This window comes from Strongylocentrotus purpuratus, unplaced genomic scaffold (assembly GCF_000002235.5).
Source record: "Strongylocentrotus purpuratus isolate Spur 01 unplaced genomic scaffold, Spur_5.0 spur5_scaffold_7, whole genome shotgun sequence".
Taxonomy (NCBI): Eukaryota; Metazoa; Echinodermata; class Echinoidea; order Camarodonta; family Strongylocentrotidae; genus Strongylocentrotus; species Strongylocentrotus purpuratus.
The window spans coordinates 30,458,494-30,470,879 of NW_022145613.1; the positions used below are offsets into that span (position 1 = coordinate 30,458,494).

The 12,386-nt window shown below is 39.6% G+C and overlaps 1 protein-coding gene across 1 annotated transcript in view; it reads left to right on the forward strand.

Annotated features, from left to right (window-relative positions):
* LOC586045 (helicase with zinc finger domain 2) overlaps window positions 1–12,386 on the forward strand; it is a 60,657-nt gene that overhangs the window by 19,626 nt on the left and 28,645 nt on the right. The window contains exons 5-6 of the mRNA XM_030974518.1: window positions 162–265; window positions 3,608–3,757. Of these exons, the coding sequence (XP_030830378.1) occupies window positions 162–265; window positions 3,608–3,757 (254 nt within the window). The remainder of the gene's footprint in view (window positions 1–161; window positions 266–3,607; window positions 3,758–12,386) is intronic.

Consider the following 12,386-nt stretch of genomic DNA (forward strand, 5'->3'; position numbering starts at 1 on the left):
ATATGAGTTGCCATCTTGAACCAATTGTATGATTTTATTGTGGTATAATAAGCATTTTCCCCAGTCATCTAAAACTCAGAATTCGCTGGTGTGATTTCATTCTGTTCTTCTTGTAATCTGTATCAAAAGATGAATATTTTGTTTTGTTTTGACACCTGTAGGCGTGTAGAATATGCTGTGAGGCGGCTCCAAGACACGACCCCTCTCATCCGCAATATCTGCCTCCGCAAGCCATGCAAAGCTGATGATGGAGTCTTCAACCCAAGTAAGTCTTTCTTCTTAGAATGATCAATGATTGTTTTACCTGACTGCTAAGAAAGCATGTATATGCATGTAAGTAATAAGTCCTCTCCAAGGGAATTGGTAATGAGGATTTATGCCTTACAAAAGGGCAATAGCTCATTAATATGGTTTTGAAGGCGGGACCTCGCGGTTACAAGACCATTGCTCTACCACTGAGCCATTACAGTCAAAGTAAATATGTTCCCTCCTCCAAGGGAGGCATTCATAATTTTTGTTTCACACCAGCACTACAAATGATAGATTTTTATCAGGGTTTTCTTAATGCAGATGGTGCTTGAGACATCTTACAAATTTGTTTGAGTTGTCCTTTTGAATGTTTAGTGTTGTTTTGTTTGTAGTTGTGTGTATAAAGTACATGTATTTACTGTAGGTGAAACAAAAATCAGGGTTACGCAAGCAGTTGTTTTTCAAAGGAATAAAGAGCCTTAAGAAAGGCGTGAGATACTACCCTTTGTAAGGGGTCTTGTTCCTTTGAAAGAATGACATAGTGTAACCCTGTAACGTACACTTTACCTAAAGTTAAGTTTCCCACCATGTAAAGTACCGTAAATCACTGTGTATAAGACGCACTCTTATGTTTAAAGGAATCCAGTAACTTTATTTCAGATTATGAAACAAAATCCTGGATTTAGCTCATGCTGCAATGATAATTATAAACCTTTAGGTCAGGCAGGAAACCCATGACTTGTACAAGCCGACGCCTGTCTGATTACCAAGATATTTATGATTGGAAAGCGAAACCAAATTTGTGCGTTTTCCTAAAGTTTTCCTAAAACTACATGCAGTCTATTGGGAAAAACGAGTAGTAAAACCGGTCACTCAAAGATTTTTACCTTTTTGAAGCACAATTTTGTTAGGGCTTTAATATTACACCATATCACTTTTTAATAGCCTTTTTTGGTGATTTTACTCACACAAAGTTGCCAAATAGTGATTTTTAAGTCATAACAACACATCACAACACATCACACCACATCAGTGTTCCATGAAAAATTTACTTCCATTAGGAGAATACTTGATACTTTTCCGTCTTTCACAGGAAGTATTGGATGGTCGCCATACTGCATAGCAATCGCTACGATAAATCATATTGCCAAGACATAATAATTTTTTGTTTTTTAGTTTTTGTGCCTCTGTAGGCAGCAAGCCATGCAGGGAAGGACCTTCATTTTATTACGAGGCGCCGATTTGTGCCTGTGAACTTGTCACAAATAACAGTAAAAAATGTTGTTTTTAAACTTAGAGATGACAGACAAATTTTCCTCCGAGTACAAACAGAAATTCTGCATAGGCTAGTTTGGTTCTAGTTTTCGAGTGGTGAGTCGACATCCCATGTGTGAGTTAGCTGGGAGACACTTTTTTTTACTCACGGTGCCATGCTGGTGCTCTTTCAGGGTGAGTGTTGCCCAGTATTCTTTATTCGCATAATGAAATTCATGTTGAGACACATAGATGGTCGGACACCACTTAAAAAGTAGCATTTTGAGGACTCAAAAGATCCTGTACCTGGCTATAAGGCCACCCCTGACTTTCATATTTTTACGGCGGGAAAAAGAGTGTGTCTTATACACAGAGATTTATGGTAGTTAAAGTGTAAAATCGGAATCGAAATATGAAATAGATGAATTGTATATCAACGGAAATCGTGTAATCCATAGACTACACCAACAGTCCTTTTCAGGACTACACACCCTCAAGAAAGATTACCGAGAGTCCTTTTCAGGACTCCTCAATCCTCCCTCTCTCTCACATGGTGCATCCACAAGCCTATTGTATAATATCAATTATGTGCTACTTACGTGTCTGTCAGAGGAGTAACAGCTTTCTGAAAACTAAAGCTGAAGTCTAAAGCATTGAAAATGAGAAGTTGTCAAACTGAAAATTAGCTATTGACTTGATGACATCTTAAGTGAAGTACGCATAATCATCATAACTTTGCATTAATGAAGCACAGCTCCTTGCCTCAGCTATATAGATGAGCCGAATGGGTCCACATTTATTGCAAAGGGGAAACTTTGATTAGACAAGGTTATCAAAATTCAATGCTTGGAAACATTTGAAGTATAATGATTATTATCAATTACAAAACGCTTAAATACAACCCTGGCATAGCACCTGAAGAGCTCTCCGAACGCTGCTGAGATGTGTGTCATCACAGGTTGGGCATGATTTGCACAAGCAGATGATGTCCCATGACATCTTATACATTTACAGTGCCTGTTTTGTCATCCCCTCGTCATTTCCTTCTCTTACTTCACTACCGTCAGGCTAAATGTTTAATCTATTGCCTCTAAACCCCGCGCATGGTATTATTTTTATGAAAACTGCAGCGACAAAAAAATAAAGGAATCTGTCGCTTGTAAACAAAATAAGACGCCATTGTATTTTCAGCTGCATACACCGCGGTATTTTCGGCGTTTCAAGAGGGAACAAATGCCTTCCATGCTATCATCCCAGATTTTTTTCAATTTTGAAAGTCTGGTTTCTTTGATTGTTAATTATTCCTATCCTGTGTATTTACAAACAAAAGATTTTAGTTATCAGAATCGGTTTCATATCCCCTTTCGAATGGTGTGAAATGCCATCACATTTATATACACTAAACTCATTATAATTTAAGGAATAATAGCACTGCAATTATGTTTATTCTTTATGGGATGTCGTCTACTTGGGCAGTATTGGTGCATTATGTTACGTCATTAAAGCATTTTTATTTTTCTCAGTGGCGAATCTCTCGTATATATCACAGATGCTATGCAGGTGGTTTTGTATTTTTATAGATCACCATATATTTAGTTGACCTAAACCTTACCAGTTTCTAGTAATACATTATTTGACATATTTGTGATTTTCTTTGAATGTCCACTTCAACTGCAGCAAATTTGACCCCTGTTGACCTGTAATTTAGAGGTATGCAGAAAATGAGGTTTTACTTTGGTTTTTGTGCAATACTGAAAGGGGAAACATTTTGTACTTTCCTTTTTGTTTTATAAGTTCGTCCAGCTTTCCATTGATATACAGTTGTATTTTCATTGGGTAGGGTCTTTAATTGGGAAGAGGACGTGAGGGACCTTCTGTATAGCAGAAATATTTTATTGAAAATACCTGGGTCGTCGCAGCTGAATTTCAAACTATCTTGAAATAAAAATTGTACCCAGTCCTACGTATTGAACTAATACTCATACCCTGTTAGATACAATTTCATTTATGTATTTTTCATTAGGCTTATCGCTGGCTTCGATGATAGTCAATGGGTGATTGTAGCCTGCTCTTGCCAAATTGTATTTGTTTCCTTTTTCCAAAGATGAGATCACCAGGATCGCGCTGAAGGAAGGTGGGAAGGTGAGAGACCTCCATGTACAGGGGACTGAACTGCACCCACCCAATAAAACGCAGTCAGAAGCCCTCAAGATGGCCCTCACAAACACCTTCTCTCTCATCCAAGGGCCGCCAGGTTAGTTGTTATTATTAAAGTACAGTGAAACCTGCTTAGATAACCACCTGTCTTGAAAGACCACCTGCCTTTAAAGACTATTTTCCTTGTCTCCCTTGAGCTGTCTTTATATACAGGCTTGTATTTGGTGTCAAGTCTTACTATTAGAAGACAATCAAACAGAATCCAAATTAAGTGATTGGCTTAGAAATTGTCTCTTGTTTTTCTTTTAATACTAACAAGTGAGCGTTAGCAAAGAATAATGCACTTGGTCATATACGGTTAAGAACTAAATTATTCATACCCTTACTTCGATTTGCAATTTTTACAAATAAAATTATTCTACAAAGGCCCTAATAAGCGAGTTTGTAATTGCATACTGCGCATGCGCCGAAATCGGGAACGAACTTTTCCAAAGGTCACATGAACATATATACCCAAAATCACAAAGGAGGTTTAGATTTAACCCATGGTTTATACCCTCATTTAAATAACCCATGCTTTAAAATAAGCGCAAAATAAGCGTGACACAAGTCAGAGAGCCAATATTAGACGCGTGTAGGGCAAGGTACGTTTTTTTTGCGCTAATTTTTAAACCATGGATTATGTAAATGAGGGTTTAAACCATGGGTCAAATCTAAACCTCCTTTGTGATTCGGGCCAAAGAGAGCTGAGAGAGGAACTGTTATTTGTTTGGGTGCTGGCCTTTCCGTTGTGAATGATCACATCAGTCACCGAAAATCATTTCTGAACGTCGGAATCTGTTCTTTATAATAAACTTTACTTGGAATCTGATCATCGGTGAGTATTATCGGCATTATCGTGATACAAGTCCCCAGGGACTCTGATCCAAGGATACTTTTTACTCTGAAAAAAACATTTCCTAACTTTCAAAATTGTATCCACCAAAGCGCATGTTTAATGGATTATAACTTTATTTAGTCAAGCCAATTGTTATCTATTACGCCTATAAAAGTCCTTCACTAAATAAAGCAAACTATGATTTACGTTTATTTAGTCAAGCATTGATTAGGCTGAATGAATATTATATTGATTAATTTCATCATGCCTTTAACTGTCATTGAAGACGAAATATTAAAGTATTAATGACTGATTTGAGAGAAATAGTTGTTTTTATACGCTCAAGGGAAGGTTATAATTGTGCTATTGCCCGAGGCGTGCCGAGGGCAATAGCCCATTTGTAACCTTCCCGAGAGCGTATAAAAACAACTATTTCTAGAATATTAAAGCAGTCATTAATACTTTTATATGCCGAAAACAAAAGAGTCAACTAATTACACCACCTTGGCCTTTCGCTAGTTTATCTGCACGGTTGTTTTTATGAGTGTATCTTTGAGAGTAGACTAGATCTAGATTCTAGTCTAAGCAATATATTTTCACAATTTTGGGGGTGGGCCGGCCCTGTGGGAAATATGGAGAAGAACCTGCGCTTTCATATGAAACCTCACTTATTGAGTATCACCTTCAGGATCACAACAAATAGAGGTTTGAATCTCGAATTGAAAAAAAAACTTGACTTTTTTTTGCATGGTCGCGCAATGCACGTAGACTGCATAGAGACTGCATTGCGTGCAATCTCTATGGGAAGAATTTCAGCACACAACATCGGGTGCGCGATCAGACACCCTGACTACTACTAGATCTATTTTCGTCTACGTCTAGCGTCTATGCTGGTACTCCATTTCAGCAACTAAACGAACATGTTTATGGATAATTTCACGTACCCTTTTTGTTGTTCTTGCTGTCAGCGAGTCTTGCATTTGATAAGTTGAAATCTTGGGAGAGTTTCTTTAGCCATTTTTGTCTTGTTTGGAATTGTCTTGTCTTGTATGAAAATACCGACCAATTCTTCGCACACGTACGGTATCCTCGATCGCTCAAACCATTTTTTAACATGTAAACCTATGCGTAACCATGGTTACTGGGATTTTAGAACTATTTTTTAAAACTATTACATGGGTTTGGAATTTTACCGGGAATTTTACAGGAATAGTTAAAGTTTATGAATGCAATTTCGACCAATCAGATGGCTAGATTTCTTAAGTGAGGTATATAATACTTTCTATTATATTTTGTTTTAAATGATAGTATTGCTTTATTTAGTCACGCCAATTTATTTAGTAGGCCTATTAAGAAAAACACTTTATCAATTGGGCAAAAAGAATTTCCGTTTCGGTTTAATAAAATTTGGAGTGGACTATTAGGCTATTATTATTATTATTATTATTATGACTGCTTTGAGAGAAATAGAGAGAAACTATTACATGGGTTTGGAATTTTACCGGGAACAGGAATAGTTAAAGTGTATGAATGCAATTTCGACCAATCAGATGGCTAGATTTCTTAAGTGAGGTATATAATACTTTCTATTATATTTTGTTTTAAATGATAGTATTGCTTTATTTAGTCACGCCAATTTATTTAGTAGGCCTATTAAGAAAAACACTTTATCAATTGGGCAAAAAGAATTTCCGTTTCGGTTTAATAAAATTTGGAGTGGACTATTAGGCTATTATTATTATTATTATTATTATGACTGCTTTGAGAGAAATAGAGAGAAACTATTACATGGGTTTGGAATTTTACCGGGAATTTTACAGGAATAGTTAAAGTGTATGAATGCAATTTCGACCAATCAGATGGCTAGATTTCTTAAGTGAGGTATATAATACTTTCTATTATATTTTGTTTTAAATGATAGTATTGCTTTATTTAGTCACGCCAATTTATTTAGTAGGCCTATTAAGAAAAACACTTTATCAATTGGGCAAAAAGAATTTCCGTTTCGGTTTAATAAAATTTGGAGTGGACTATTAGGCTATTATTATTATTATTATTATTATGACTGCTTTGAGAGAAATAGTTGTTTTTATACGCTCAAGGGAAGGTTAGAATTGTGCTATTGCCCCGAGGCGTGCATGAATGCAATTTCGACCAATCAGATGGCTGGATTTCTTAAGTGAGGTATATAAAACTGTCTATAAATCCTTTGTGGTGCGAGTCCCCCTTGCGTGTTAAGATAATCAAATTTCCCATAGGAGGGGACGTACACCACTAGGAATATTTTCCTCGTGATCCGAGTCCCCCTCCAAAATTAATACGAGACGGAGATTAACCCGTTGATGTTCATCTACCCCTCATTTCCCTCCTCTTCAAGACCACTCTGCCACTTTCAGGCAGGTATCTAGAGTTGTTACATCAATAATTGCTGTCATAGATTATCACTAAAAATAAAATCAAAAGAATCTAATTAAAAAACACTATAAAACTGTCTATATATTCCCCATGGTGCCAGTCCCCCTTACGTGTTAAGATAATCAAATTCCCCATAGAAGGGGACTTACACCACGAGGAATATACTCCTCGTGATCCGTTTACCCCTCTATATGAGAATGTTTATGATGTAAACACGTAAGGGGGACTCGTCATATTATTTGATCAGTTACCTAGAGGTGTTAAATGATTATTTGCTGTTATATTTTATCACTAACTTCAAAAGAATCTGACTAAAACATTATAAAACTGTCTTTATATGCCTCGTGGTGCAAATCCCCCTTGCGTGTTAAGATCATCTAAATTGATTGGTCATCGGTAAAGTGAGCTGATCGGTCACATGTTTTATATGGACATACATACACTGTCGCTCATAAAGGTGGAATATTTTAGTTTCACCCCACTTTATGGAATCATTTTAAAAATTATTTAAAAATAATAGATCTAGAAAATAGTATACATTCTCAGATTTTATTGAATAATAATTTGCCAATGTGTGTTTTGCGGGACTGCTAAAGCATGTGTATGCTACACTGTGAAAAAGTTGGGCAATATTTTCCAACACTTTGCCAATAGTCAACCCAACCATCTATTGGGCAATATTTTCGTATTTTGCCCAACAGTTGGTCAAGATTGTCCCAATAAGTGGGCTACCGTAGTCGGGCAGTTGAAGGGTCATATCTTTGCCCAAATTTTGGTCAAAATACGAAACAATTATGCACGTGTGAAGTAGGGTATTTACGTTTACCAATACCACTGGGCAAAATATTGCCCAATAGATGGTTGGGTTGACTATTGGCACAACGTTGGGCAAAGTGTTGAAAAAATATTGCCCAACCTTTTCAAAGTGTACTATGCTTATTAAATAGGAGACCTACGCCCTCAAGTCATAAATGACAGTAATGAGGATTAATGCCCAACAAAAGGGCACTAATATAGCACATCGACACGGTTTTGATCCTGGGGCCTCACAGTTACGAGGCCATTGCTGTGTCACTGAACCATGACTGTACGCAGCGAGGGCTAGGGTACGGGGCAGTTTCCATAAATAAAAAAATAAAAATAAAATGCAATAAATTTTCAATAATTTATTGCATTTTACCCCGGTCCCCAACATTAAAAAATCCTCTGGACGGCCATGCATTATGGCTCAAGACATGGGCACACAGTTAATTTATTTATGGAAACTGCCCCCTACCCTAGCCCCCGCTGCGTACAGTCATGGTTCAGTGACACAGCAATGGCCTCGTAACTGTGAGGCCCCAGGATCAAAACCGTGTCGATGTGCTATATTAGTGCCCTTTTGTGGGGCATTAATCCTCATTACTGTCATTTATGACTTAAGGTCATAGGTCCCCTAGTTGATAAGCAAAGTAGCATACACATGCTTTAGCAGTCACGCAAAACACACATTGGCAAATTATTATTCAATAAAATCTGAGAATGTATACTATTATCTAGATCTATTATTTTTAAATTATTTTTAAAATAATTCCATAAATTGGGATTAAAAAAAATATTCCACCTTTATGAGCGACAGTGTACAAGGTATACACGCTTGTACACACAACACGGCTTTCATCGAAAGGGTGCGGTGCGGTGCGGCGCGGTGTGGTGAGTTCATCGCACCCATTCGATAAAAGGCCCCCCGCTTTTCTCGAAAGGGTGCGTTGAAAATGGAGGACCGTCATAGCACACCCTTTCGAGAAAAGAGGGGGGTCTTTTCTCGAAAGGGTGCGTCGAATAGTCTTTCACATCAGTCGTTTAAAATGTTTAAGGAATAGAAATGTGGTTTTATAAATTGAAATAATCAAAATTGAAACTACTTTTTGCGTAGTCTTGCAGATCAGGCATTTATAAGAATTAAATCAGTAAATAAAAAGAAACACAATGAAATAATTAACTTAGATATTTAAAAAAATGTCAAATATCGGAGTTTTGCTAGTCTTGCATATGAGTCATTTATTTATAGAAATAAAAAACAATATCCATTTCTTTTTTGTATGGAATTCAGTTTTTAAATGTTAACTAGTCTTGCATAACTGTCGTTAAATTACAAATAGAAATTAATTGCCATTTTACTTAATCAGACACACGTTTATGTATTCGTTAAATCTTGCTGAAGAAATGTAGGGGTCAGGCGCGGATCCAGGATTTCTTAGGGGGGGCCACTTTTTTTTTTGGAGGGGGGGGGGGGGTCCGAAAAAAATCGTAACGACTCAGCCAGCCGCTAAATAAGCGGGGCGGGGGGGGGGGGGGGGGGAAGGACACTTTTTTTTTTTTGGTCTCGAAATTTGAAAATTTGACATTTTGTTCCGTTGGGGGGGGGGGGGGTGAGAGTCGACTTTTTTAGGTCAGCCAGCCATTGGCATTTTTTTTTTTTATTTAAAAAAATAAAAAAATAAAAAAAAATCACAGAAAGGGGGGAGGGTTGCTCCAAAATACACACATAAAAAACCGAAGGGGGGAGGGTCAACCCCCTAACCCCCTCCCCTCCCTTCCGTACGTGCCTACTCGTCTGAAAATAGTTTTTCCCCTCCCGCGCGAAGCGCGGAAGCTTTTACGTTTCATTAAATCATTAGAAAAAGAAGACGATTCGTTGTACAGTTTTTTACTCTTAATCCTCGTCTTAATTCATCCCCCTCTCCCGCGCAAAGCTCGGAAGCTTTTACCCTTCATTAAATCATTAGAGGAAGAAGACGATTCGTTGTACCGTTCTCGACTCTTAATCCTCATCTGAATTCAGTTTTTCCCTCCTCCCTCCCGCGCGAAGCGCGGAAGCTTGTACGTTTCATTAAATCATTAGAGAAAGAAGACGATTCGTTGTACCGTTCTCGAAAATAATCCTCGTCTGAATGCAGCTTTTACGTTTCATTAAATCATTAGCGAAATAAGACGATTCGTTGTACCGTTATGACTTTTAATCCTTGTCTAAAATCAGTTTCCCCCCCCCCCCCCGCTTCGACGTTTCATTAAATTTTTAGAGAATGAAGACGATTCGTTGTTCCGCTCACGAAAATAATTTAGTTCCCCCCACCCGCGCGAAGCGCGGAAGCTTTTACTTTTCATTAAATCATTAGAGAAAGAGGAAGATTCGTCGTACCGTTCTCGACTCTTAATCCTTGTCTAAATCAATTCCCCCCCCCCCCCCTTCCGCGCGAAGCGCGGAAGCTTCGACGTTTCATTAAATTATTATAGAAAGAAGACGATTCGTTGTACCGTTCCCGAAAATTATCCTCGTCTGAATTAAGTTCCCCCTGCCCTCCCCCGCGCGCAGCGCGGAATCTTTGACGTTTCATTCGTTGTACCGTTCTCGACTCTTAATCCTTGTCTGAATTTCAAATATGTTCTTTGTCTTTTCCCTTTTCTTCCTACGTCCTCTTCCTTTACACTCCTCTCTTTTTTGGCCGGCGTTTATTGGGGGACCACCCCACCGCCCCCCTGGCTACGCGCCTGCTGTCAGATGAACATATGTTGATACCTTGTCCGCCCCGGAAGCTCAGGGGTTTAAGGTTTTAATTTACGGTCAGATTAGCATTCAGGGGTCCGCCTTAGCGCCCTAGACGGGGTCCAGGTGGCAGAGCCCCGGAAGTTCAGGAGTTTAGGCATTTAATTACGGTCAGATGAGCATTATTTTGATACCTAATTGTTACAATGGCAGGTCACTAATTGGCTTGGGGTTCAGGGGGCGGAGCCCCGGAATCTAAAGGGTTTTAGGCACTCAATTACGGTCAGATGAGTATCGAGGGGCCGCCTAAGGGCTCTTGGTTGGGTCCAGGGGGCAGAGCCCCCAGAAGCTCAGGGGTTTTAGGCGTTTAATTACGGTCAGATGAGCATTTTTGATACCTTATTATTTGTGACACTAGCAGGACACTATTTGGCGTGGGGTCCAGGGGGCAGAGCCCCCAGAAATCAGAGGTTTTAGGCATTAAATGACCGTCATATGAGCATCTAAGGGCCCGCCTTAGGGCCCTAGGTGGAATCCAGGGGGCAGAGCCCTTAGGATTTTAGGGATTAATTTTAATCATGGTCAGATGAGCATATTTTGATACCCCATTATAATGTGACACTGGCAGTTAACTATTTTTTTTCTTTCTCGCTCTCTTTCTTTCTATTTCTCTTTAATATACTTTTTCAAAGAAAGTGTGGGGGAAGGGGCTCGAGGATCCCAATCACCGCCGTTCCGCGAGCCCTGATATGTAGGCATCTCAAGAAGCATTTTCTTGCCTGGCTGTAAATTTAGGAATTTGTCATTTTCCAACAAACGCATGAAGTAAGGAAAATTATCTCATTTCAGCATTATTTGTTAACCACCGTTATGGAATTATAAATAAACCACGTTTGAATTCTATTTCTCCAACCCCCCCCCTCCCCTATCAGTATGCCAGTGCCCCCCCCCCTCCGATCTACACCTTGTTGGCGGGAAAATTGCAACTGATATCCCTTACCTTTCTTCATTCTCTTTTTTTTTCCTTTCCCTTTCTCTCCTCTTTCACTTTCCCTTCCCTTCCTTATCTCTCTTTTAGGTTTGCTGGGGGGGGGGGGGGAGGGGCACGGTCATTTTGGTCCCCAACCCGCTCCACACATTGTTGGCGGGATTAACCGCAACTGATCTCCGCTTCTTTTCTCCCTTTTCTTTTTTTCTTCCTCTTTTTGTTCCCTTTTAGCTCTCCTCTTTTCCTTTTCCTTCCTTCTCTCTTTTTTTAGCGGGGACGGCGGGGGGGAGGCTAGGGTCTTTTGCCCCCCCCCCCTCGATCTACAACTTGTTAGCGGGAAAATTGCAACTGATATCCCCCTTCTTTTCTTTTCTTCTTCCTATCTTGTCCTTCCCTTTATCTCCTCTGTATCTTTTTTTCCCCTTTCCTTCCTTCTCTTTAATTTTTTTATTGGGGGGGGGGGGGGGGGGGAGGCAAGTCCTTCCCCCCCCCCCCCTCCCCCTTCCCTCTTTCTTCCCTCTTCTCTTCTTCCTCTTTTTTTCCCTCTTCTCTCTCTTCTTTCCCTTCTTCTTCTTCTCTCTTTCTCCTTCAACTTTTCTATTGTGGTGAATTCAACAGAGATGGTTCCTTGCATAGGTCTGTGACACTCAGCGTGCTGATCCTATAAAAGCTCCACCCCCCCCCCCCCCCCCCCCCCCCCTCTGTCTCTCAGGCGCGGATCCAGGGGGTCGAGCGGGCTTTGCCTCCCCCCTCGCAAAAAAGAGAGAAGGAAAAGAAGGAAAAGGGGAAAAGGAGAGAAAGGAGAAGAAAGAAAAAAAGAAAAGGGGAAGAAGGAGACATGGGGCGAAAGGGCCTTGCGTCGAATGCTGTTGCCTCCCCGCCCCCCCCCCAATAAAAAAATAAGAAAGAAGGAAGGAAAG